General features: G+C 50.6%; 1 protein-coding gene and 1 non-coding gene across 2 annotated transcripts; one reads left to right on the forward strand and one right to left on the reverse strand.

The window, feature by feature from the left end:
• The first annotated feature begins 86 nt into the window (after nt 1-86).
• Nucleotides 87-27,451, forward strand: Def6 (DEF6 guanine nucleotide exchange factor). Its single transcript, XM_045156604.1, has 11 exons — nt 87-199; nt 12,308-12,448; nt 13,680-13,865; nt 17,045-17,281; nt 17,373-17,519; nt 18,307-18,415; nt 19,113-19,411; nt 21,820-21,986; nt 22,107-22,305; nt 26,596-26,686; nt 26,874-27,451. The coding sequence occupies exons 1-11, from the start codon at nt 104-106 to the stop codon at nt 27,092-27,094; spliced, it is 1,893 nt and encodes a 630-aa protein (XP_045012539.1). The 5' UTR covers nt 87-103; the 3' UTR covers nt 27,095-27,451.
• LOC123463083 lies at nt 15,124-15,227 on the reverse strand. The gene has a single exon (XR_006638695.1). It is a non-coding gene; the product is annotated as a U6 spliceosomal RNA (small nuclear RNA).
• Nucleotides 27,452-27,935: the final 484 nt, after the last annotated feature.

Here is a 27,935-nt window from a genome sequence, read left to right on the forward strand (position 1 = left end):
TCTCACTCCGCACCCGGGCCTCTCTGCGGTCTGCAGCCGTTTGCATTTCCTGAAACCGGATCTGGGTGTCAGAGCCGCCCCCGGGCGGGCGGGCGGCTCAGCCATGGCCCTGCGCAGGGAGCTGCTCAAGTCCATCTGGTACGCCTTCACCGCGCTGGACGTGGAGAAGAGCGGCAAGGTCTCCAAGTCCCAGCTCAAGGTGAGAGGCACGCCCGGGGCCCGGGGGAGGGTGGCGGACCCCACGCCCGCCCCTGCTGCCCGCCGGGAGTCCAGTCGGTGGGCATCTTGCCGTCCAGCTGCCCGAGCCCGGGGTGGAGTGTTGGCACCGGGTGATCGGGCCAACACTGCTCAGCCGATGCTGCTGTTATTGCTGCTGCCCACCGCCCAGAGGTACCGGCAGACAGTGTCCAGAGCCATTGCCCCGAACCCTGTTCCCTGATTGGATGGTCGAGATGGCATCATGGGGTTCTGAGGGCCAAGTGCCAGGCCCCTTCCCAGGCTCGTGTGGGCTCCCCAGAGTCATGCTTGGGCACGCACTTCCTCCTCCCTGCAGCTTCCTCCTGGCTGTGAAGAACAGTTAGTACTTGCCAGTTACTTAACTTCTTTTGGAGCTTAAGATCGAGCTGGCTACTGAACCCACAGTGCAGGCTGGCTGGGGGGGGGGTGCAGGACTGAAGACCCCCCCATGCACCTCTTCTTCCGCTCACCATGCTCCCCACGCAGGAGCACAGCCAGCTGGGAAGCTGGCCTTAGGCTTGGAGACCTTAGTCAGGCAGCCAGTGGAAGCTGAGCCCATAATATGTACCACCAGTGAGCACCCTAAAACCGCCTGTGGCCTGGACGGTTCCCCGGAGGCCTAGAGGTTTCTGTGCCGTTGTCCAGTCATGGGTTGGTGCTGCCTCCCCGCCCTAGTCAAGGTGAGGGGTAGGTACAGGCAGCCTGAACCAGGGGCACTAGGGACCTCCAATCAGAGGATCGGCCTTACGGGTTCTCTCACACGAGGCTGTGTGGCTCCACGTTTCCTGATGTCTCCCCTCAGATGATACAGGGCCACCTCCACTGCTAACGACCAAGGCAGCGGGTGTCTGGGAACCTGGCAAATAACACAGAATAGGCATGCTTGGACCCTCGGAACTTGGATGTGCCAGCGGGTTCTATCTCACAGTTTGACCCTTGGCTAGAGCGGTGAACATCTGAAGAATTATGTTCTAACTCCCTGGCAAGGAGGGTCTTCTGCCACCTTCAGCCCCTTGGGCAGGGGGAAACACATTCTTCTTCCGTCCTATTTAAATCCCTTTTAAGAAAATAATTTCTCTGGGGGCTGGAGGAATGGCTTAGTAGTTCAGGTGCTTGCCTACAAAGCCACAGGATCCTGGTTCGATTCCCCAGGACCCATGTAAGCCAGATGCACAAGGTGGTGCATGCATCTGGAGTTTGTTTGCAGTGGCTGGAGGCCCTGGCGTACCCATTCTCTTCCTCTCCCTCCCTCTATCTATATATCTCTCTGCCTCTCTCTCTCTCTCTCAAATAATAAATAAATAAAATATATTTTTTAAAAATAATAATTTCTTTGGGCTTGAGGGATGGCTTAGCAGTTAAGGCATTTGCCTGCAAAGCCAAAGGGCCCAGGTTAGATTCCCCAAGACCCACATTAGCCAGATACACAAGGGGGCACACGCGCCTGGAGTTCCTTTGCAGTGGCTGGAGGCCCTGGCGTACCCTTTCTCTCTCTCTTTTTCTTTCTCTCTCTCCCTCTTTCTCTGTCAAATAAATAAAAATAAAATAAAATAAAGAATGTAAAGATCTAGCAAGACACATGCAACATCCCTTTAAAAAAATAATTTCTTTTTTTTGTTTGTTCGATTTGGTTTTGGTTTTTTTGAGGTAGGGTCTGGCTCTAACTCAGGCTGACCTGAAATTTACTGTGTAGTCTCAGGGTCGCCTCAAAGTCACAGTGATCCTCCTACCCCTGCCTCCCAAGTGCTGGGATTAAAGGTGTGAACCACCACACCTGGCTGGTTTCTTGTTTTAAACAAATTTATATTTTATTTATATATTTTAAATATTTTATTTATTTGAGTGAGAGAAGTAGATAAAGTGTCAGGGCCTCTAGCCACATTGTGTACTGGAGAGTCAAACTCAGGTCCTTGGGCTTTGCAGGTAAGCACTTTAACCACTGAAACATCTCTCCAGCCCTATTTTTATTTATTTATTTATTTATTTATTTATTTATTTATTTATTTATTTGAGAGAGAGGTAAATACAGAGAGAATGGGTGCTCCAGGGTCTCTAACCACTGCAAACTAACTCCAGATGTGCCATCTTGTGAATCTGGCTTACTTGGGTACTGGGGAATGGAACCTGGGTCCTTAGGCTTTGCAGGCAAGCGCCATAATCACTAAGCCATCTCTCCAGCCCTAATTTATTGACTTTTGAGAGCGAGAGAGGGAGAATGAGAGAGAATGAGTACACTGCAGCCTCCTTGCCACTAGAAACAGACTCCAGGTGCATATACCACTTTGTGCATCCAGCTTTACATGGCGACTGGGGAACTGAACCCCAGACCATCAGGCTTTGCAAGCAAGTGCCTTTAACTGTTGAGCCATCTCTCCAGCCCCTTAAAGCCCTTTTATTGTAGCTCCTGTCATCCAGCTGGGCCCCTCCCATGGAAGCAAATAGATCATCCAAACACCAACCTGGCAGAAACTCTGTACCCCACACCCACCTCCCCTCTATCACTTTAATGTCACCACAGCAGCCCCAAGCCCCAGGGCTTCTCATCGCCACGGTGCTGTGTTCCACCTGTGTGGCCCCAGAGACCTTTCCAGGCCCTCTGTGTGCCTCACACACAAGCAGCAGAGCCTTCAGGGGTTCCTGTTTCCGGTGCTATCAGCCAGTGAGGCCTCCCAGCTTAAACCTCTGTGTGAGTCTCTGACCAGCCACATACTCTGAACCCCACTTTTTTTGTTGTGTTGTTTTTGGAGTTAGGGTCTTCCTCTAGCTCAGGCCAACCCGGAATTCACTATGTAGTCTCAGGGTGGCCTCAAACTCATGGCGATCCTCCTACCTCTGCCTCCCGAGTGCTGGGATTAAAGGCGTGCGTCTCTCAGCCCGGCTCCTTTAGGGAACATTCCGTGAGCACACACACACCTGGACTTTGCCCGTGCCGCTCCCCAGCTCAAACTGAACACTGACACCTGCTCACGGAACTAATGTACCTACCTGACAGAAACGTGCACTCCTGAGCTAACTGTGGGAGTGTGGGGTTGGGGGGAGTAGAGAAGAAATGGGGCTGAAGAGATGGCTAAGCGGTGAAGTCACTTGCCTGCAAAGCCTAACAACCTGGGTTCGATTCCCCGGTACCCATGTAAATCCAGATGCACAAAGTGGCACATGCATCTGGAGTTTGTTGGCAGTGGCTGGAGGCCCTGGCGCGCCCATTCTCTCCCCCTCTCTTGCAAATAAATACATAAAAATAAAATATTTTTTTTAAAAAAAGAAGAAATGGCAGGGTCCCTTAATTGGAGGGGCGCAATTTCCCACCAAGCCGATTCAAGTGGACGGTGGGACAAGAGGAAGTAGTGACAGACTTGGGGGTGGGGTCGAGGCCAGCAGTAAGGGAGAAGTGGTCAGAAGGCAGAGGAGGAAACACACAGATACAGATAACCGGTCAGGGAGCGCCCTGCCCTCTGCCCCCTGCAGACTTGGGGAGAGGGGCAATGTCTTGGGGTTAGTTTGTCCCTAGCCATGGGGTCCTCCGCCCGGGCCAGACAAGAGACTGTTCTAGCCCAGGGCAAGTTCTGCCTGTGTGAAGTCCTTGTCTCTTCTCTGACCTGCTGGTAGGTGCCAGGCTGCCTTGGCCATCCTGAACACATTCCTGCTGTGGCCCTGGGAGGAAGAAGGGCGAGTCCTGGGCAAAGCCCAAGGGCCTGGCATGGCATGGCATGGCACACGCCTGTGCTTAGGAGGTGGAGGCAGGAGGATCTCATAGTGAGACTCTGTCTCGAAAATAAATAAATAAATAAATAAAATTAAAGCAAGCTGGGCGTGGTGGCGCACACCTTTAATCCCAGCATTCAGAGGCAGAAGTAGGAGGACTGAGTTTGAGGCCAGCCTGAGACTACATAGTAAATTCCAGGTCAGTCTGGGCTAGAGTGAGACCTTACCTGGAAACAAAAAAAAAAAAAAAAAAGAATCCAAGGAATTGGTAGTGTTTTGAGTTCCTCCCACACAACTCTAGAAACTGAAGTGGGGTGGGGGTGGGGGTGAAATCACACCCTTTGCTCTCCGAATTCTTGTGGAAAGTAACACAGCTTCCATCCAGTAGAGTTGAGAATAGTGAAAACCGGCCAATGGGAGGGGCAGTCCTGCCCATGTGGGTTCAAACTGAGCACGTCTCAGGAGTGTTTGACAAGGTTCTCCAGAATCTTCTTGAGAGAACTTGAGGAGAACAGACCTCTTAACAGGCCCTATGGAGAGGCTCGCCCTCAGAGTGATGGCTTTCCGGAGGGAAGGTTAAGCACAGGCAGTCAAGAAACCTCTCAGCTGGGCTCCCGGGCTTTGCCTTGGTGCTGCGAGGAGTCTCCCCAGGGTAATGGTGGATGGGGAGGGGAGCGCGGCTGAGCACTTGACTGCGCTGCATTGGCTTGGGCCTGTGCAGTTCTCCATCTGGGTGACCAACTGCTGATCCTCCAGGCTCTCTTCAGTAGGCTTGCACTGAGGTCCATCAAGCCATTGAGCCAGGCTACAAACGTAACTTTTTTTTGATGTTGTCTTTTTGTTTTTGTTTTCCGAGGTAGGGTCTCACTATATCCAAGGCTGACTTGGAATTCATTATGTAGTCTCTGGGTGGCCTCGAGCTCGCAGTGATCCTCCTACCTCTGCCTCCCAAGGGCTGCCCGGCTAAAAATAACCTTTTAAATTTTATTTTGTTATAATCTTTCTCTCAAATAAATAAGTAAAAAATATATTTAAAAAAAAAACAAACATTTTGGCCAGGTGTGGTGGTGCATGCCTTTAATCCTAGCACTTGGGGTGCTGGAGAGATGGCTCAGCAGTTAAGGCATTTGCCTGCAAAGCCTACTGACCTAGGTTCAATTTCGCAGTACCCATGTAAAGCCAGATGCACAGAAAGTAGGTCATGCTCTGTAATTGTTTGCGGTGTCTAGAGCCCTGGGCTGCCCTTACCCATTCTTTCTCTTCTCCCTGTCTGCTTCTGCCTGCACATAAAATAGTAGCTGGGCTTGGTGGCACAGACCTTTAATCCCAGCACTCGGGAGACAGAGGTAGGAGCATTGCCATGAGTTTGAGGCCACCCTGAGACTACACAGTGAATTCCAGGGCTACAGCGAGACCTTACCTTGAAAAAAAAAACACAAGATAAATTAGAAGAGAGATTATTCACTTTCTGGAGTCACTGCTTGGTGGATGTCTTGTGTGTCCATCTGCCACCCCCCACACCTGATCAGGCAAGGTGGTCCGAGTCTGCAGGCTGGGAAGTACAGGGCCAGCCCTCCTGATTCCCTGCCGGCAATGTAGACCCGACGGCCACCCCTCTGCCTTGCATGTTAGGAAAACTCTACATCCCCATGCGGAACGGCTCCACCCCTCCCTGGAAGGAGGGTGACTGCGTAGAACCTCTCAGGACTGTGGCTGCCCACCTAGAGATCAGGGCCGGTGGGGTGGAGTGGGATGGGGTGGGGTGGAGTGGGATGGGGTGGGGTGGGGTGGGGAGGGGGAGGGGGAACCCAGCTGGTAGTTTGTGAAAAATACAGACACCTGGACCCCACCCTTGGAAACTCTTGAGTCAACAGACCAGGGCCGGGTGGCTGTGGTTTAGTTTCACCTGCCCCCAGGTGATGAGGAACTTCCGGTGAGCATGCCTCTTGAGAGAGCGTGGAGCTAGAGGAGCTAGATCTTGGGCTAGACGTCCTCCCCCTTAGTCTCATTTCCTCACCCTTAGAAGAGGAGAATGGGAGTCCCTGGCTGCAAAGCCAGGACGGATTGAGACCCGCGAGTGAGCTCCCCGCGCCTCCCCTCCACCCTTGCCATTTCCTTTCCAGCCTGACCCCGTCCTAGCCCTACCCCACCGCCCCAGGCGCAGGAAGCCAGCCGGGCTGCGGTCAGCCTCCTCCAAGGCGAGCGCCCTGACTTGTATGACTTGTATGGAGCTTCGAATAGACACCTGCCAGCTCCACGTGTCAGAGCCCAGCCCTGGGCTCCTCAGACGCCAGCGGCGAGCGGCGCAGGCTGCCTAGGCCTTGGAGGTCGGTGTAGGTGAATGCACCACGCAAGGGAACCGAGCTGGCTTTGTAGCTCAGTCGGCAGAGTGCTTGCCTAGCACGGGTTCAATCCCCAGCACTATGTGAACCAGTTATGGTGGTGCAGGACTATAATCCCAGCATTTGGGTAGTAGAGGCAAGAGTTCAAGGTCATTGGACTGGAAAGATGGTTTAGCAGTTAAGGCACTTGCCTGCAAAGCCAAAGGACCCAAGTTCGATTCCCCAGGACCCATGTAAGCCAGTTGCACAAGGGGCCACATGCGTCTGGAGTTCATTTGCAGTGGCTGGAGGCCCTGCCGTGCTCATTCTCTCTCTCTTTCTCTCTCTCTGCCTCTCTCTAATATAAATATTACAAAATAAAAATTAAAAAAAATTCAATGTCATCCTCAGCTACACAATGAGTTTATAGTTGGTCTGGACTTCATAAAACCCTGTCCCAATAATAATAATAGTAGTAGTAATTGTAATAAGCAACAAGCTGGATGTAGTGGTGCACACTTTTAATCCCAGCATTAAGGAGGAAGAGGTAGGAGGATCACTGTGAGTTCCAGGTCAGCCTGGACTAGACTGAAACCCTACCTTGCTCAGGCTGACCTGGAATTCACTATGTAGGCTCAGGGTGGCCTCAAACTCATTGTGATCTTCCTACCTCTGCCTCCCGAGTGCTGGGATTAAAGGCATGCGCCACCTCGCCTGGCTTTAATTATTTTATTTCATTTTTTATGTAAATTTTTTTCTTTATTCTTATTTATTTATTTGAGAGCAACAGACAGAGAGAGAGAGAATGGGCGCACCAGGGTCTCCAGCCACTGCAAACAAACTCCAGACGCGTGCACCTCCTTGTGCATCTGGCTAACGTGGGTCCTGGGGAATCGAGCTTTGAACCGGGGTCCTTAGGCTTCACAGGCAAGTGCTTAACCGCTAAGCCATCTCTCCAGCCCTTATTTTATTTTGAGAGAGAGAATGGGCATGTCAGGGCCTTTCAGCCACTATGAACGCGCTCCAGACACGTGCGCCCCCTTGTGCGCATGTGCGACATTGCATGCTTGCGTCACTATGTGTCTGGCTATGTGGGACCTGGAGATTCGAACAGGCATTCTTAGGCTTCTCAGGCCTTATTGCTGAGCCATCTCTCCAGCCCAAATCTTATTCATTTATTTGAGAGAAAGAGGCAGATAAAAAGGGAATGGGTGTGTCAGGGCCTCCGGCCACTGCAAACAAACTCCAGAGGCGTGTGCCACCTTGTATATTTGGCTTATGTGGGGAATAGAGTGCAGGTCCTTGGACTTCACGGGCATGCACCTTAACCGCTAAGCCATCTCTCCAGCCCCACATCATTGCCTTTTTTAAAACAAAACAAAACATAACATTTTATTTTGGGTTGAAGAGATGGCTTAGCAGTTAAGGCACTTGCCTGCAAAGCCCAAGGACCCAGGTTCGATTCTCCAGGTCCCATGTAAGCACATAGTGGCACATGCATCTGGAGTTCCTTTGCACTGGCTAGAGGCCCTGGTGTGCCCATTCTGTCTCTCTCTGTCTGTCTGTGTCTCTAATAAATAAATAAAAATCAGAAAAAATGTTTAAATATTTTATTTTTATTCATTTGAGATAGAGAAGGAGTGAAGGAGAGAGAGAGAGGCAGAGAGAGAGAGGGTGCATCAGGACCTCCAGTCGCTGCAAAGGAACTCCAGACACATGTGCCAACTTATGCATCTGGCTTACGAGGGTCCTGGGGAGTTGAACCTGGGTCCTTTGGCTTTGCAGGCAAGTGCCCTAATCAATAAACTATCCCTCCAGCACTCCCCCCCTCCAACACCCACATCACTATCTTACAGAGATAGGGAAATGGGCCTCCAGGGGAGCCAGTTGGCTCAGAGAGATTTGGTGCATGTCTACCTGATTTGTAGTTTTTCTCTTTCTTCCCCTGAGGCATTGTGTCCAACCAACAGATATAAATTGAGCATCCACGGTGTACAAAGCCCAGTGACACGGCAGTGAATGAGAACTCCCCACCCCCGTACTGGCGCCAGGCGGGAGATAACTAAAACATCTCGTGGGATAGAAGGAGGCAGACTGGGATGTGGCATTTCGATCAGGTTATAGGTGTAAATGAGATGAGCGGGGCACCCTCTCTGAGGAGCCAACATCGAAGTCAAAGTGGGAAGGAGAGGGCCGCACAAGCCAGGCAGCCATCGATGGTCCAGGCTGCAGGAGCAGCAAGTGCAGAGACCCAGAGGCGGCGCTGTACCCGGCTTGTGCTGTGGGACAGCGAGGAGCCAAAATGGCTGGACAATTGCGGTTGGTCGGAGAAGGTGCCGCAGGCCAGGCCCAGGGCCTGAAGGTCCCCGGAAGCACTCCAACTTTTATTCTGATAATGATGAGAGCCTGAGACTACATAGTGAAATCCAGGTCAGCCTGGGCTAGAGTGACATCCTACCTCAAAAATTAAAATATAGCCGGCGTGGGCTGGAGAGATGGCTTAGCAGTTAAGCACTTGCCTGTGAAGCCTAAGGACCCCGGTTCAAGGCTTGATTCCCCAGGACCCATGTTAGCCAGATGCACAAGGGGGCGCATGCATCTGGAGTTCGTTTGCAGTGGCTGGAGGCCCTGGTGCGTCCATTTTTTCTCTCTATCTGCCTCTTTCTCTGTCGCTCTCAAATAAATAAAAATATAAACAAACAAACAAGAAAAATAGCCGGGCACGGTGGCACACACCTTTAATCCCAGTACTTGGGAGGCAGAGGTAGGAGGATCACCATGAGTTCAAGGCCACCCTGAGAATACAGAGTGAATTCCAGTTCAGCCTGGACTAAAGTGAGACCCTACCTCAAAAAACCAAAGTTAAATAATTAATTAAAATATATAAAATAAAAAAGGTTGGAGAGATGGTTTAGCAGTTAAGGCACTTGCCTGTGATGCCTAAGGACCCAGGTTTGATTCCCTAGTACCCACAAAGAGCCAGATGCACATGGTGGCACTTGCATCTGGGGTTTGTTTGCTGTGGCTAGAGGCCCTGGCACGCCCATTCTCTCTCTCTTTCTCTCTGCCTCTTTCTTCCTCTGTCTGTTGCTCTCAAAAAAATAAATAAAGGGCTGGAGAGATGGCTTAGCGGTTAAGCGCATGCCTGTGAAGCCTAAGGACCCTGGTTCAAGGCTCGGTTCCCCAGGTCCCACGTTAGCCAGATGCACAAGGGGGCGCATGCATCTGGAGTTCGTTTGCAGAGGCTGGAAGCCCTGGCGCGCCCATTCTCTCTCTCTCCCTCTATCTGTCTTTCTCTCTGTGTCTGTCGCTCTCAAATAAATAAATAAATAAATTTAAAAAAATAAATAAATAAATAAATAATATTAAAAAAAAAAAACATGAGGCTGGGCATGGTGGTGCACACCTTTAATCCCAGCACTCAGGAGGCAGAGGTAGGAGGATTGCCATGAGTTCGAGGTCACCCTGAGACTACATAGTGAATTCCAGGTCAGCGTGAGCGAGACCCTACCTCGAAAAACCTAAAAAAATTAAATAAATAAAAATAAAAGAGGGCTGGAGAGCTGGCTCAGTGACTAAGGTGCGCTTGCCTGTACCCACATACAGCCAGATGCACGGTCGTGCTTGCGCTGGAGTTCGTTTGCTGGAGGCCCCAGTGTGCCCATTCTCTCTATCTCTCTCTGCTTGCAAATGAATAAATTAAAATTTTAAGATAAGAAACAGCTAGGTGTGGTGTTGAGATTAAAGTCCTTACTAATTTTTTTTATTTATGTGTGTTGTGGGGGGTGGCATTAAGAGTGTCACAGAGCTGGTATGGGGGTCGGAGGACAATGCTGGGTGCCGCCCCTTGCCTTCCACTTTGAGGCAGGGTCTCTTGTTCACTATAGCATACAGCACTGAGCATTTGTTTTCTCAGGCTCTTATGGCAAGACAGAAGGTGGAGGAAAGGAACCCTGGGAGGCTCACGGGCCAGCTAGTCTGGTGTATGCTAAAATTAAAAAAAAAAAATTAGGGGCAAGGAAGTTTTGAAACAGGGTCACACTATGTAGACTAGGCTGACCTCGAACTCTCAATCCTACCTCGGCCTCTGGGTGCGGAATTACAGGCCTGGGCCACCATGCTTGTTTGTGATTTAAAAAAAACTCTAAACAATAGAGATTTAAAAACAGAGTATCATTAGCCACTGTTATTAATCTGCCCTGTTATTAAGTTGCTCTGCAAAACGTTCTGTGCTGGCCCTTGATTGTGTATTTCTGGGTGTTGTCCATTCCCTGAGGGCAGCAAGGACTCTGAAGCCCAGCCCTGTCCTCCTGGGCGTCTGTGCTGGATGTTGTCTAACATTAGCCTCCTGCCAGGTGTTCATCCTGTTTTGTTTTGTTGTTTTGTTTGGTTTTTCGAGGTAGGGTCTCACTTTAGCTCAGGCTGACCTGGAATTCACTATGTAGTCTTGGGGTGGCCTCCAGATCAGCCTAGGCTAGAGTGAGACTCTACCTCTAACCCCCCCCAAAAATATATATATATATATATATATGACATTTATTTATTTAAGAGAGGCAGGTAGAGAGAATGGGTACACCAGGGCCTCTAGTCTCTGCAAATGAACTCCAGATACATGCACCTCATTGTGCAATTGGCTTTATGTGGGTACTGGAGAACCAAACCCAGGTCGTCAGGCTTTGCTGGCGAGCGCCTTAAACCCTGAGCCATCTCTCCAGCCCCCACGGGCCATTTTTTTCATAAGTCTTCTTTGAGAACTCCTGAACTCCCTTCAGTGTTTTGTGGGGGACTCCTCAGATCAGACCCATGTGGGTGCTGAGCACAGGGCAGCTTGAACAGAATTTTTGATGGAAACTATGATAAATTTGAATCTTCTACTGTGGAGTCAGTGCCATCCCGCAGTTAGCCTGGCATCTGTGGGAAGCACATGAGCTTTATCTGACAGAGCAAGACTGGAATCCCAAGCCCTGGGACAAGCTACTGAATCCCATGAGCCTCAAAGTCCTGGTCTGTAGAATGGGGCTACCTAATGAATGGCGAGAAACATGGCTGCTGGATGTGAATCCCCAACTCTGCCAACTGAGAGACAGCTCAGGGCCTGGGGTTTTGTTTTGTTTTGGGTTTTTTGTTGTTGTTGTTGTTTGTTTGGTTTGGTTTGTTTTCTGAGGTAGGGTTTCACTGTAGCCCAGGCTGACCTGGAATTCACTCTATAGTCTCAGGGTGGCCTCAAACTCACGGCAATCCTCCTATCTACCTCTGCCTCCCGAGTGCTGGGATTAAGGCATGCACCACCATGCCCGGCTCTCTCTCTCTTTCTTAAAAGGAAAAAAAAAAAAATTATTTTTAGTTTTTCCAGGTAGGGTCTCACTCTAGCTCAGACTGACTTGGAATTCACTATGTAGTCTCAGAGTGGTCTCGAACTCACCAGGATCCTTCTACCTCTGCTTCCCAAGTGCTGGGATTAAAAAAAAAAAAAAAAAAGGCAGGCATGGTGGCGCATGCCTTTAATCCCATCACTCTGGGGGCAAAGGTAGAAGGATTGCTGTGAGTTCGAGGGCACTCTTGAGACTACATAATGAATTCCAGGTCAGAAGGGCTAGAGCGAGACCCTACCTCAAAAAAAAAATTATTTATTTATTTTGGAGAAAGAGGCAGATAGAGAGAATGGGCATACCAGGGCTTCTAGCCACTGCAAACAGACTCCAGATGCATGTGCCACCTTGTGCATCAGGCTTTACGTGGGTCCTGGGCGATCAGATCTGGATTCTTAGGCTTCACAGGCAAGCGCCTTAACTACTAAGCCATCCCTCCAGCCCCTCGGGGTTTCTTTACCTGTCAAGTTGTGAATGTGGAGAGTGGTAATGAGTGACACGAACCATGGAAAGTATTTGGTGAGCTGTGTAAGTTTTAGTGTTGAACCAGGCAGTGTGTGCAGAGGACTGAGCCGGGGCGGGATGGTACAGGGGTGGTGACAACGGGTAAGGTAGGAACAGTCCTCCGGCCCAGGTTTGGTTGGAGTTCAGGAAAGGCAAGCTGCCACTCTGTCTCAGGTGCTGTCCCACAACCTGTACACAGTCCTGCACATCCCCCATGACCCTGTGGCCCTGGAGGAGCACTTCCGGGACGATGACGATGGCCCAGTGTCCAGCCAGGGCTACATGCCTTACCTCAACAAGTACATTCTAGACAAGGTAGGAGCCTAGCTTGTGGAGGGTGTCTCTAACCAACCCGGCCAGCACCCCAACACCTTGCTTGCCACCCCAACTCTCCGCTCCCTCCCCAGCAAGCTCCCATCCCTGCGCCTGCTCTTCCATCTCCATCCTTCACGCCCCAAGTACCTGACCCCTTCTTACTCCCTTGTTTTTTTGTTTGCTTGTTTTTTGTTTTGGTTTGGTTTTTCGAGGTAGGGTCTCACTCTACCCCAGGCTGACCTGGAATTCACTGTCATGGGGGGGGGGGCCCTGGAACTCATCATGATCCTCCTACCTCTGCCTTCCGAGTGCTGGAATTAAAGGCATGCACCACCACGCCCTGCTTCTTGTTTTGTTTTTCTATTATTATTATTATTATTATTATTATTATTATTATTATTATTATATTTATTTAGTTTTTTCGAGTGTAACTCTAGTTTAAGCTAACCTAGAATTCACAAACTCTCAGCAATCCTCCCACCTCTGCCTCCCAATTTTTTTGGTTTAATTTATTTATTTGAGAGCAACAGACAGAGAGAGAAAGAGAGAGGGAGAGAGAGAATGGGCATGCCAGGGCCTCCAGCCACTGCAAACAAACTCCAGATGCGTGCGTCCCCTTGTGCATCTGGGTCCTGGGAATCGAGCCTCAAACCAGGGTCCTTAGGCTTCACAGGCAAGCGCTTAACCACTAAGCCATCTCTCCAGCCCTGTTTTTGTTTTTCAAGGAAGGGTCTTGTTCTAGCCCAGGCTGACCAGGCGTTCACTATGTAATGTCAGGCTGGCCTGGAACTTGCAGCGATCCTCCTACCTCTGCCTCCTGAGTGCTGGGATGAAAGGTGTGTGCCACCATGCCCGGCTTTTACTCCCGCTTTTCTATCTAGCTTCCACCCTTCGCTGCCCATCGCTCGGTAAGCTCGGTCCTGCCTAAGTACACTCCCCACAGCTTCCAGCTCTACTGCGTCGCCTGTCACTGTCTTTGAAGGTCCTACTGTCCTCTAGGTGTCTACTCCTTTCTCCTTTGGGCTAGGGAGGAAAGCTTCTCCGTTGTCAGGGGCCTTGGGTAGGTGGGTCAGGGCTATTGAGAGGATGTGGGAGCAGTTCAAGTTTGGCCCTGGTCCTGGCAGGGTGGGGAGTTGGGATTCATAGATGAATCCAGAAACTAAGCTGGGGCGCGTCATTTGGTGGGAAAGCCAGGACAAAGCAACTGACTGACTCAGAGGCTTGGTGGCAGGTGGAGGAAGGGGCTTTCGTTAAGGAGAACTTCGATGAGCTGTGCTGGACCCTGACGGCCAAGAAGAACTATCAAGCGGACAGCAATGGGAACAGCCTGCTCTCCAATCAGGATGCCTTCCGACTCTGGTGCCTCTTCAACTTCCTGTCTGAGGACAAGTACCCTCTGATCATGGTTCCCGATGAGGTGAGGGTGATACAGACCCAGGGATGAGTCACGTGCGGCCAAGGAAGCCAGAATGCCTTCTGTATCTTTCCACGTCTCTTTTCTCGGTTATCGCCCACTGCTGGCCTCCACCTTCCTAGAACTGTCTACACTGGAGCAGAGAGAACCAAAGGTTCACTTGCACAGGGTTCTGCTAGTCCTCACAGGAGAAGAGTGAGCTGCAAAGTTGATTAAGCAGCACTGTAAATGCCACACAGGTGTCAGAGCATTTTATTTATTTGGTTAGTGAGTTAGGTTTTTTGGTTTGTTTTTTTGAGGTAAGTTCTCACTCTAGCTCAGGCTGACCTGGAATTCACTATGTAGTCTCAGGCTGGCCTTGAACTCACTGTGATTCTCTTTCCCCTGACTCTGGAGTGCTGGGATTAAAGGCGTGTGCCACCACGCCTGGCTAGTTTTTTTTTTTTTTCTTTCCAATTTTATTTATTTATTTATTTATTTATTTATTTATTTATTTAAGATTATCAGAGAGAGAGACAGAGAGAATGGGTGCACTAGGGCCTCCAGCCACTGCAAACAAACTCTAGACGCATGCGCCACCTTGTGCATCTGGTTTATGTAGGTCCTGGGAAATCGAACCTGGGTCCTTTGGCTTTGCAGGCAAATGTCTTAACTGAGAAGCCATCCCTCTAGCCCACTAGTTAGCTTTTTGAAGTAGGGTCTTGCTGTAGCCCCAGCTAAGCTGGAATTCACTCTGTAGTCTCAGGCTGGCCTCAAACTCATAGCAATCCTCCTACCCCTGCCTCCTAAGTGCTGGGATTAAAGGCATGTACCACCATGCTCAGCCATTTTATTTGTTTTATTATTATTATTTTTGGCTTTTTGAGAAATTATTTTTTAATATTTTTATTTATTTGAGAAAGAGGCACACACACACACACATATGGTGAGAAAGAGTGAGAGAGAAGTAGAATGAGTGTGCTAGGGCCTCTAGCCGTTGCAAACAAACTACAGATGGATGTGCCACCATATACATCTGCCTTATGTGGGTACTGGGGAATCAAACCTGGGTCCTTAGGCTTCAACTAACAAGTACCATAACCACCAAGCCACCTCTCCAACCCTATTTTGTTTATTTCTTTATTTACTTTGTTTTTTTAAATTTTTGTTTTATTTTTATTATTTAAGAACAACAGAGAGAGAAAGAGGCAGAGAGAGAGAGAGAAAGGGCGTGCCAGAGCCTCCAGCCACTGCAAACAAATTCCAGATGCTTGCGTTCCCTAAAAATATGGAACGCTTCACGAATTTGCGTGTCACCCTTGCGCAGGGGCCATGCTAATCTCTGTATCGTTCCAATTTTAGTATATGTGCTGCCAAAGAGAGCACTTATTTTGGTTTTTTGAGGTAGGGTCTCATTAGCCCAGGCTGACCTGGAACTCACTATGTGGTCACAGGGTGGCCTCAAACTCATGGTGATCCTCCTACCTCTGCCTCCCAAGTGCTGGGATTAAAGGCATGTGTCACCACACCTAGCCTATTTTATTTGTAAGAGAGAGAAAAAGAATAGGCACACAGGGAATCCTGCCACTACAAAGAAACTCCAGACGCATGCCACATTGAGTTCTAGTTTGGCTGAGCTTTTTTTTTCCCCCCAGGTTTTTCAAGGTAGGGTCTCACTCTAGCCCAGGCTGACTTGGAATTCAGTATGTATTCTCAAGGTGTCCTCGAACTCACAGCTACCTCTGCCTCCTGAGTGCTGGGACTGAAGGCCTGTGCCATCATGCCTGGCTGGCTTTGGCTAAGCATTTTAAATGTGAACATTTAGCCGGGCGTGGTGGCGCACGCCTTTAATCCCAGCACTCAGGAGGCAGAGGTAGGAGGATCGCTGTGAGTTCAAGGCTACCCTGAGACTACATAGTGGATTCCAGCAGTCTGGGCCAGAGTGAGACCCTACCTTGAAAAAACCAAAAAAAAAAAAAAATGTGAACATTTCAGATCAAAAGGCAGGACTTTTTAGGAACTGTGGTAATCTAGGAAAGTGCTTTATTAAAGGGAAGGGAGACCTTACTGAGACAGGAAGTAATTCTCTTGTTACTCAAGGTAGGCAAACAAGTCTGGCTCTGGCTTCAGATTGTCTTTTATTTATTTATTTATTTATTTATTTATTTATTTATTTATTTATTTATTTATTTCCTTTTCTCTGGAAGGCCAGGGCAGATTTCTCCACACATGCACACACGCACACACGCACACACACACACATGAGCTGGATCATGCTGGGGGTAGTGGCCAGGAATCTGCCTCCTCCCCTCTGGGAGAAGCTGAGGCTAGCCTTTCCCTGCCCATCCGCAGTCCTTCCCTTTTGCCCACTTCTCTCTCCAGCGCAGTCGGCTTGTTCCCAACCTTTCATTCTCCCTGGAGGCCCCAGAGTAGATTTAGGGCCACACAGAGGAAGGTGTTTCATGAAGTCCTAGCATGTCTGACTGCTTCTCTGTCTAAGGCCCAAGCATGAAAATGCTAAAGAGAATTCCCAAAGAGCTGCTGGGGCAGGAGAGGGCCTTGTGTCCATCTGCCAAGTGGGGCAAGCTGGCCTCTTAGAGGTCAGGAGGCCTGCCTCTTGCTTCTGTGATCAACATGCAGAAACAACAAACGGTAGCCGGATGTACCCCAACCACTACTTTTCCTGTTCCTCTGTGATGGGTTTCCTGTCCCCTCCCTGCCTACCCCTCCCCTGGTCCCCTTGCTCCCCAACAAAGCAAGGATCCCCAAGGCTGGGGACTGGCCTTTGGAATAAGGAAGGACCTGGATGGGAATCAGAAACCCGAATGAAGTTCTAGCTTGCCCCAACCTTATGGGTGTCTTGAAGCAAGTCACTTCCTCTTTGGGCATTGGTTTTGTCACATGCAAAGTGAGGGTGTTGGATGAGACGTGATTTTATGCTTGCCTGGCCGTCAGCTCTCAGCTCCCCCTTGACTTTGCTCTTAAGACAGAAAAGCACAAGACTGAGATTGGGAAAGAGTGAGGGTGTCTGGGGTGGGCTAGGAGATCTGAAGTTCCCTCTCAAATTTCTGTCCTGGTGTCTGACAGCAGCCTGTGGTCCTCTGGCCTTCCTGTGTCCTTTGCACTGGATACAGGCTCCTGGAGCCAGCTGGAGCGTTCTTTGGTGTTGGTGCCACGGTCACCTAGTACCTTGTCCCCTCCAGGTGGAGTACCTGCTGAAGAAGATCCTCGGCAGTATGAGTCTGGAGATGGGCTTGGGCGAGCTGGAGGAGCTGCTGGCCCAGGAGTTCCAGGAAGCCCAGACCACAGGCGGCTTCAGCGTCTGGCAGTTGCTGGAGCTCTTCAACTCAGGCCGGTGCCTGCGGGGCGTGGGGCGGGAGACCCTCAGCATGGCCGTCCACGAAGTGTACCAGGAGCTCATCCAAGACATCCTGAAGCAGGTCAGCCAGGCTGGGAGCTCGGGAAGGACCACCGGGGCTGCCGATGGGGCAGTGGGGACCTAGCAGGCCTCTGACTTCACTCTGGTTGCAGGGCTACCTGTGGAAGAGAGGACACCTGAGGAAGAACTGGACGGAGCGTTGGTTCCAGCTGCAGCCTGGCTGCCTGTGCTACTTCGCGAGCGAAGAGTGCAAGGAGAAAAGAGGCGCCATCCCGCTAGACGCTCACTGCTGCGTGGAGGTGAGGCGCCTGGAAGTGAGGGCAGAGAATGGAGACGAGAGGAAAACAGCCGCCATGACACACATTTCTGCTTAGATGAGTGTTGCAGACAGCTCCACGTTGCTGGGATGAACACCCAAACCAGACACAGGCTAGGGGCAGAAAGGGATTTATTTCAACCTTGCAGATCCAGGGGAAGCTCCGTTGGTGGCAGACGGAGCTGGCTGCCTCTCATAAATCCAAGCGGAGAGAGAGCCCACTAGGAACCCGCACACACCAAAAGCAATGAAGACAACCCGGCAGCAAGCAAGGACCCAGGCAGAGCTCAAGCTTTCAGCACATCTTTGGCCTGGAAATCGGATCTGCCCCAAAACACACCTTAGAGCTGGACCCCAGCATCTGCTCCCAGCGACCCCTCCTCCAGTTAGGCGGCTGGAGACCCAAGTTACAAGCTATAGTAAAACAACTGAGTCTGTGGGAGACGTACCTTTAAACTACCACAATTCATGTAACCCAAATATAGCTGGGTGCCCCAAGGCCATTCTCAACCTTGCCAGCGTTCACACACACACTACACACTGGGTGTTGGCATCGAGCTGATCACCTCTTGCATATGCTGACAGTACTTCAGAGCTGTGGGGTCACAAGCACCCCCAAATGACCCGTTCCAGACCCTGCCATGCAGGCTCCTGGCTGACTGGGAAAGGTCCCAGAGAAGATGTACAGCTGGGAGGAGGCGGGGTGTTAGCTGGGACACCTCTGGAGAAGATGTGGCCAGGCTGACCGGTGGGCCCCCGGCCTCTCATAGGTGCTGTCGGACCGTGAGGGAAAGCGCTGCATGTTCTGTGTGAAGACGGCCAGCCGCACGTATGAGATGAGCGCCTCGGACACACGCCAGCGTCAGGAGTGGACAGCTGGTGAGTGCCGGCCTAGGTCACCCTCTCTGTGAAGAAGGAACAATGGGGCTGGAGGGATGGCTTAGTCATTAAGGCGCTTGCCTTCAAAGCCAAAGAACCTAGGTTCGATTCCCCAGGACCTGTAAGGTGGTGTGCATGCGTTTGGAGCTCATTTGCAGTGGCTGAAGGCCCTGGTGCACCCATTCTCTCTCTTTCAAATAAATAAAAATATTTTACAAAATTAAAAAGGCACTTGCTTTCAGAGCTTGATGGCCAGGGTTCAATTCCCCAGTACCCATGGAAAACCAGATGCACCAAAGTGTCGCATGTGTCTGGAGCTCATCTGCAGAGGCAGGAGGTCCTGGCATGCCCATATTCTCTCTCTCTCTCTCAAATAAATAAAAATAGTTTAAAAACCGGGCGTGGTGGCGCACGCCTTTAATCCCAGCACTCGGGAGGCAGAGGTAGGAGGATTGCCATGAGTTCAAGGCCACCCTGAGATGACAGAGTTAATTCCAGGTCAGCCTGGACCAGAGTGAGACCCTACCTCGAAAAACCAAAAAAAAAAAAAAAAAAATAGTTTAAAGAAAGAAGAAGAAGAAAGAATACGTGGCCAGGGGAAACTGGGCAGAGGATCCCTGAAGTTTCCTCTGCAGCGCTGGGCGGGGTGGGGTCCAGTCCCTGCTGACCCTGCCCCGGCCGCACCGCCCACCCACAGCCATCCAGACAGCCATCCGGCTGCAGGCCGAGGGGAAGACGTCGCTGCACAAGGACCTGAGGCAGAAGCGGCGCGAGCAGCGGGAGCAGCGGGAGCGGCGCCGGGCAGCCAAGGAGGAGGAGATGCTGCGGCTGCAGCAGCTGCAGGAGGAAAAAGAGCGTAAGCTGCAAGAGCTGGAGCTGCTGCAGGAGGCGCAGCGGCAAGCCGAGCGGCTGCTGCAGGAGGAGGAGGAGCGCCGTTGCAGTCAGCACCGCGAGCTGCAGCAGGCTCTGGAGGGCCAGCTGCGCGAGGCCGAGCAGGTGAGGCCGGCCCGGGGGCGGAGCCCGGGGGTGCTGTGGGCGGAGCCTGAGCTGGGGGCGGAGCCCGAGGTTGGAGGAGGCTGTGGGCGGGGCCTGGAGGGAAGATATGGGGCGGGGCCTGAGCAAGGGGTGGGGCGGGGCCATGGGCTGGAGGATGCTGTGGGCGGGGCCTGGAGGGAAGATATGGGGCGGGGCCTGGGCAAGGGGCGGGGCTCTGGGGCTGGAGGAAGCTGTGGGCGGGGCCTGAAGGACGGGGCGGGGCCTGCGGGGCGGGGCCTGCGTGTGGGCGGGGTCTGAAAGGAATAGATGGGGTGGAGCCTGGGTGGAGAGTGTGAAGCCCTGGGCTGGAGAAGGTTGTGGGCGGGGCCTGAAGGGAAGAGAGGGTCGGGGTCTGGGCAGAGCCTGTGGGCTGGAGGATGCTCTGGGTGTGGCCTTGAGGGCCGCCTTGTGGGCTGAAAGATGCTGTGGGTGGGGTCTGGAGGAGTGGTGTTTGGGTAGAAGGCGGGGCTTTTAGGCTAATGGGGTGTACTTGGGTGGACTTCAGAAAGAGAAAGACTTCCAAGGAGTCTGTGTCAGCATGGGCCTGTGGCTTTCAAAGAAGAGGGCGGGAACCTGGCCCAGGAATGGCTGGACGTGAGGCGCAGTGGGACTGAGGCTGGCAGGTGTAGAATGGGAGCTGGTTCAGAGAGACCTTTTCTCCGGAGCCACTGAGGGCTATGTGATTGTGAAGTTCAGACAGAGCTTGGTCTAGACTTGAGCTGAAATGTAAGTAAAACCAGTTTGGGAACTGGAGGGTGGGAGGCAGGCAGGACGCATGCGGGGGTGGAGTAGGCGTGCAGAGAGCTTGAGAGTTAGGGTGGAGAGAGCTCAGTTCTGCCCTAAGGGGCCCTGAGAGAGCAGGCGAGTGACTGCGCCCCTCTGCGCTTCACCGGCAGCCATAAATGTTGATACTAACAGAATTGGACTCGCAGAGGTTGGGTGACGCCTCAGTGAACAACTTTTTAAAAGCGCCCAATAAAGATATGGGTGTGGCCGGGCGTGGTGGCTCATGCCTTTACTTCCAAGCACTTGGGAGGCAGAGGTGAGAGGATCAGTGAGTTCGAGTCCAGCCTGAGACTACATAGTAAATTCCAGGTCAGCCTGGGCTACAGCGAGACCCTATTTCGAAACAAAAGAAAAGAAAGAAAGAAAAAGAAAGCTCAATAAAGCCAGGTATGGTGGCACATTCCTATAGTCCCAACATTTAGGAAGTGGAGGCTGGAGAATCAACCTGGTTACATGAGACCCTGTCTCAAGGAAAACAAGTTCAGTAACTTTTCATTGTGATGGATAATTATAGTCACTTCCTTGCACCAGCCATAATGATATTATATTATAATAATTACTAGGGGTGGTGCAAGGAGCGGGTTATGCTTATTTTAATATATTATTTAATTGTAACATAACATATTGTGTTGTTTAATTATACTTAATAATAATTGGTGGGTATTGTGTGGTGTTGGAGACCAAACCCAGGGCCATGGGCATAATAGGGAAGGGTTCTGCCAATTAGCTATATCCTCAGCCCCTAATTATGATCAGGAAGGCTAATGCTAGGAAAGGGATGATCAGACTCTTAGAAAGGAGTCAGGCCAGGAAGCCTTAAAAATAAAGGAAATCGGGCTGGGGAGAAGGCTTAGCAGTTAAGGCACTTGCCTGCGAAGCCTACAGACCTAAGTTTGAGTCCCCAGTACCCACGTAAGCCAGATGTACAAAGTGGCTCCTGCGTCTGGAGTTTGTTTGTAGTGGCTACAAGGCCCTGGCACACCCATTCTATCCCTCTATCTGCCTTTCTCTCTCTCAAATATAAGTACATAAAAAATAAAGGAACTGGGGGCCTGGCGTGGTGGCGCAAATCTTTAATCCCAGCCCTGCGGAGCAGAGAGAAGGAGAGTGGCTGTGGTGGAGGCAGAGATAAGGAGGGTGGCTGTGAGGTGGATGACAGCCTGGGCCTATAAAGTGAGGTCCACCTCAGCCTGGGCTAAAGTGAGACCCTACCTCGGAAGAAAAAAAAAAAAAACCGCAAACAAATAAAATAAAATAATAAGCTAAACCGGGTGTGGTGGCACACGCCTTTAATCCCAGCACTCGGGAGGCAGAGGTCGGAGGATCTCCGTGAGTTCGAGGCCACCCTGAGACTCCATAGTGAATTCCAGGTCAGCCTGAGCCAGAGTGAGACCCTACCTCGAAAAACAAAAAAAAAAAAGCAAAATAATAATAATAATAAGCTAAACTAAAATAAAAATAATAAAAAAGGAACTCCCAGGTCTCCCACTCTCCGCAGCCTGGCAGAGAGAGCCCTGGGGAAGGACCCCCTACCGCCTCTCTTAATTCCGCGTCCCATTGACCGGGCTCCACGTCCCCGCCAGGCCCGGGCCTCCATGCAGGCTGAGATGGAACTGAAGGAGGAAGAGGCGGCCCGGCAGCGGCAGCGCATCGCGGAGCTGGAGGAGATGCAACAGCGGTTGCAGGAGGCTCTGCAACTGGAGGTGAAGGCCAGGCGGGACGAGGAGGCCGTGCGCCTCGCCCAGACCAGGTAGGCTCCCGGGGCCGGGAGAGGAGGGTGGCGTCCTGCGCACAGCCCTGCCCTCCCGTCCTCGTCCCGCGTGCTGAGCTGAGCCGCCCCGTGCACGCCGCACGCCCACCCACCCGGCAGGCTGCTGGAGGAGGAGGAGGAGAAGCTGATGGAGCTGATGGAGCTGAAGCAGCAGCAGGAGCGCTACATCGAGCGCGCGCAGCAGGAGAAGCAGGAGCTGCAGCAGGAGATGGCGCTGCAGAGCCGCTCCCTGCAGCGGGCCCAGCAGCAGCTGGAGGAGGTGCGGCAGAACCGGCAGAGGGCGGACGAGGACGTGGAGGTGAGCCCTCGGCATGATCGGCCAGCTGGTTGAGTGAAGTCTCTCTTCTGGAGGGAACTGGTAACACAACGAAACCAATATATTTACAACGTAGTAAGTTCTGAGCAAACATTTGCTGCTGTTTATTTTATTTCATTTTTTGGCTTTTTTTTCTTCTTCCTTATTTATTTATTTCTTTTGGTTTTTCGAGGTAGGGTCTCACTCTAGTCCAGGCTGACCTGGAACCCACTATGAAGTCTCTGGGTGGATTCGAACTCACGGCGATCCTCCTACCTCTGCCTCCCAAGTGCTGGGATTAATGGCGTGTACCACCATGCCTGGCTCCATCTTTTCTTTTAAAGAAATATTTATTTATTTATTTGTTTATTTATTTATTTATTTATTTATGAGAGAGAAAATAGGCATGCCAGGGCCTCTAGCCACTGCAAACAAACTCCAGATGCATGAGCCACCATGTGCATCTGGCTTACATGGGTTCTGGGGAGTCAAACCTGGGTCTTTAGGCTTTGCAGACAAGTGCCTCAACTGCTGAGCCACCTCTCCAGCCCAACTGTCACTTCTTAACACATTGATGAGTTTTGAATTTCCCCAGTAGTTACCACCATCTGAAAAAAGAAATGTCTCTTCCCAAAAGCGAGAGCAACACTAACAATGTATGGGTATAAACACGAATTTTTAGAGGGCACGTTGGTCGGCATAATATATCCATGTAGCCAGACAACAGTAGTGGTTTCCCTCCTGGGGCTTATGACCTCCTCAGACATAAGATTTTGACTAGATTTTCAGTATGAGGCATGAATTCCCTCCTGTGGAGTGGACCTCCACTCCAGTCAGAAAGCAGCTGGCTACCCCACGACAGATATGCCACTGTTGCACTGGAGGACACATGTTGCTTGGCTGGTTGGTTATGTAGTTTGCAGGGCTCACTGCCAGTTAAGACTGTTGGTGACTTTTCTTCCTCAGCAGGCTGCATAGCACTTTCCAGAGCTAGGAGAACTGGTTGACAGGGAAGAGGCTTCTAGCTCAGTTCCAGCTTGATTTCTCAGCATCCTGCAACAGAAGCATGTGGTGTCTTCAGCAATAGAGTCTTGCCATCTAATTCTGGTGGTCAACTGTTGTGGACAGGTTAATGTTGGGCTAGGCATGGTGGCACACACCTTTTCTTTTTATATTTTATACTAATGTTTGTTTTTTTAAGGTAGGGTCTCGCTCTAGCCTAAGCTGACCTGTAATTCACTCTGTATTCTTAGGCTGGCCTTGAACTCTTGGTGATCCTCCTACCTCACCCTCCTGAGTGCTGGGGCTAAAGGTGTGCACCACTATGCCCGGCTTTGTATATTTTATTTTTATTTATTTATTTGAGAGAGTGTGAGAGAGAGACAGAGAGAAAATGAACAGGCATGCCAGGGCTTGTAGCCACTGCAGACTAATTCCAGACGCCTGTACTACCGTGTACATCTGGCCTATGTGGGTACTGGGTAATTGAACCTGGGTCCCTAGGCTTCTACAGGGAAGCACCTTAACCACTAAGCCATCTCTCCAGCCCTGGCACACACCTTTACTCCCAGCACTTGGGAGCCAGAGGAAGGAGGAGATCACTGCTGGGATGAGCATCCAGACAGACACAGTTTATGGGAAGAAATGATTTATTTCAAGTTTATAGATCCAGGGGAAATTCCATCTTTGGCTGAAGAAACTGGCTGCCATTCATAAATCCAAGTGGAGAGAAACTACTAGTAGCCAGCAAACACCACAAAAACAAAACAAAACAAACAAACAGAAAAAACCCAGCAGATACAAAACTGGCAGCAAGCAGTACCCTGAGAGCTCAAACTGCTTTCATATACCTTTGGCCTGGAATTCAGATCCACCCCCAAACACACCTTTGGTCTGGACCCCTGTGACCCCTCCTCCAGCCAGGCAGCTGGAGATTAGGTTATAAGCTTTAATGAAACACCCGAGGGCTGGAGAGATGGCTTAATGGTTAGGGCACTTGCCTGGGAAGCCTAAGAGCCCATGTTCAACTCCTCTGATCCCCTGTAAGCCAGGTGCCCTAGGTGGTGCATGAGCAAGGCTGTGCGTGTGCAGCAAGCGGTGTATGTGTCTAGAGTTCGATTGCAGTGGCTGGAGACCCTGGAGCTCCAATTTTCTCTCTCTCATAAAAAAAGTTAAAAAAAAACACATCTGAGTCTATGGGGACATACATTCAAATTACCATAACAACCAAGAGCCTTGGCAATGGCCTCTATTGTTTTGGAGGCCTAAGGGACCTCCCTGACCAACAGCTCACTGGAAGGTACCCCACCCCTGGCACCGGGGTTTTCCTGCAATAACCTACGGCTCCTGGGTCAGCATTACCCATCACCTCAGGGTGCTTCTGTACAAACGCTGTATTTATTTATTTGAGAGGGAGGGAGGGAGTGGGTGCACCAGGGCCTCCAGCCACTACAAATGAACTCCAGACTAGTGAGCCACCATGTATATCTGGCTTACATGGGTTCTGGGGAATCAAACCTGGGTCCTTAGGCTTCATAGGCAAGCACCTTAACTGTTAAGCCATCTCTTTAGCCCTGCTTGCTTTCTTTTGTTTGTTTGTTTTGCAAGGTAAGGTCTCACTCCAGGGCTGTCAGATTTTGCAAGCAAGTGCCTTTAACCATTGAGCCATCTCTCCAGCCTTGTTTTTATTTTTATTTTTATTTTTACTTTTTTTGAGGTAGGGTCTCACTCTAGCCCAGGCTGACCTGGAATTCACTATGGAGTCTCAGGGTGGCCTCGAACTCATGGCAATCCTCCTACCTCTGCCTCCCATTATTTTGATTTTTTTTTTATTGACAACTTTCATAATTGTAATCAATATCCCAAGGTAATTCCCTCCCTTCCCCCACTTTCCCCTTTGAAACTCCACTCTCCATCATATCCCTTTCCCCTCTCAATCAGTCTCTCTTTTTTTTTTTTTTTTTAAGGTAGAGTCTCACTTTAGCCCAGGCTGTCCTGGAAATCACTATGTAGTCTCAGGGTGGCTTCAAACTCACAGTGATCCTCCTACCTCTGCTCCCTAGTGCTGGGATTAAAGGCATGTGCCACCATGCCTGGCTCAAATATATATATATTTTTATTGACAACTTCTATACTTACAGGCAACAAACCAAGGTATTTCCCTCCCCTCCCCCACTTTTCCCTTCATAACTCTGCTCTTCGTCATATCCCCTCCTCTCCATTAGTCTCTCTTTTAATTTGATGTCATCATCTTTTTCTCCTCTTATGAGGGTCTTGTGTGGATATTGCTAGGCACTGTAAGGTCTTGGATATTGAGGCCAAATTCTGTCCGGACAGTTGTATATAAAGAGTGGTACCCTTCCTTTGGCTCTTACATTCTTTCCACCACCTGTTCTGCAATGAACTCTGAGCCTTGGAGGGGTGACATGTTTCAGTACTGGACACTCCTCCATCCCTTCTTCTCAGCACTATGTTGCCTTTTGGGTCATCCCAGTGGTCATTGCCCTCTGAAAAGAGAAGCTTCTCTAACCAGAAGTGAGAGTAGCATTAATATATGAGTATGGACATTAAGTGTAGTGCTTTCAGGGAAATTTGGTGAGAGTAATATATATATTTATATATATTATATATATTATATTTTATATATATTATATATATATTTATTCAGACAAGAGCAGACTCTATACCCCCAAGGCTCATGACCTCCCCTGCAAAAGGCTTTTGATTAGGTTTTCAGTACCAGGCATGTATTCCCTCCCATAGAGGGGGCCTTCAGTCCAGTTTAGAGAGCAGTTGGTTTCCCCCTGAGCAGACATGCCACTGTTGCACTTGTTCAGTCATTTGGCCTATCTGGCCAAACTTGAGGCTTCCAGTGTCCACGGTTTTCACTGCTGATGACTTCTGTCTCCCATGATAATATTTTTTTATTTGAGAGAGGGAGGGAGGATGGGAGGGGGTGAGAGAGAGAGAGAAGGAATGGGCATGTCTGGGTCTCCAGCTGCATGCACACCCCCCCCCTTGTGCACCTGGCTTCCTGGGGAATTGAATCTGGGTCCTTTGGCTTTGCAGGCAAATGCCTTAACCACTAAGCCATCTCTCCAGCCCAAGATAGGGTTTTCCATAGCTTTCTCAGTGCTAAGCTTTTTTGCCATCACCTCCAGCCACACACGGGTTTTGCAGGAAGAAGATCAGGTAGCTAAGACCAGACTCTAAGGGGCTGTGAACCTGATGAGAACCGCACCTTCTGCCACGGATGGCAGTTCTGACCTATTTCCCACTGGCCCTGTCCCGCAGGCTGCCCAGCAGAAGTTGCGCCAGGCCAGCACCAATGTCAAACACTGGAATGTCCAGATGAACAGGCTGATGCATCCCATTGAGCCCGGAGGTGAGGGGAATGGACCTCTGGAACTTTCTCTGGGCTTGAGAGGGAAAAAGATATATCTTATCTCTAGATCTCCCCAGATGGCAGAGGTCACAGATCTTATTCATCCCCCAGGGCTGAGGCAAGGCCCTCACCTCTCCCCTAACAATGCTCCCTTCTCCATCCATCCTGCCTCTCTTCTCTCTCACAGACAAGCGTCCCGTCACCAGCAGCTCTTTCTCAGGCTTCCAGCCCTCTCAGCTTGCCCGCCGGGACTCCTCCCTGAAGCGCCTGACCCGCTGGGGATCCCATGGCAGCAGGAGCCTGTCACCTAGCAGTAGTGAACAGAAGTCCCTCAATGGTGGGGATGAGACCCCTATCGTGGCTTCCACCTCTCAGGAAGACAAACTGGAGCCAGCACCAGAAAATTAGCCTCTCCGGCCCCTTGTTCTTCCCAGTGTCAGGTCTATCAGGATATGGCTACAGCTGACCTGTGAGTAACACCGGCTTCTCTTAGGAGAAGGAATTGGGGCCATGGTGCCAGAGGCCAAGACCCTCCATCCAGAAGCTGATCCAGGAAGGGACGTGGTGCATCTTTCTCACCAGGCCCCGAGCATGGAGACTGTCTGGGATGGTAAAGTTGAAATCATTGGCTGTGTGCTTCAAGCCCAAAGGACCCCGCGACCAGAGCTTGGAAAGAAAGCAGACAAACACGACAAGGGCCATCTGCCCCAGGGTGCCACCAAGTTGTAAACGTGTATTTCTAATAAAAACTGTTCTTGGCATGAATGACTGGCTCGTGTCTGCCCACCTCTAATGCCATTTCCACCCTCCTTCCCTCAGGTGTAGTTTGAGGCCCTTAACGCAGCAGATGGTTAAGTACTTGGACTGTGAGCCTGTGCCTGGCTCACCAAGCGTTGGGCTTTGGTCACATTTCTTCACATCTCTGACCTCCACTTTCACATTGGTTGAATGGAGCTGATACTGTACCCCCTGTAAAGGGCGTGTGCGGACTAAGCTTGGCTCATGAGCAAGTGCCATCATTAGCATCAGCAGTGTTTTACATAGAGTATTTCTTCTATGCCCAGAAGCTCCCTAGGTCACTGATTTCTCATGATAGTCCTAAGAGGTGTTTAACCTGTTGTTTTTCCTTTCTTTTGTTACAGTTTTTAATTAATTAATTTATTTATTTATTTTGAGGTAGAGTCTTGCTCTAGCACTGGCTGACCTGGAATTCACTACGTAGTCTCAAGGTGGCCTTGAACTTGCGGCA

Source organism: Jaculus jaculus, chromosome 8 (assembly GCF_020740685.1).
Source record: "Jaculus jaculus isolate mJacJac1 chromosome 8, mJacJac1.mat.Y.cur, whole genome shotgun sequence".
Lineage (NCBI taxonomy): Eukaryota > Metazoa > Chordata > Mammalia > Rodentia > Dipodidae > Jaculus > Jaculus jaculus.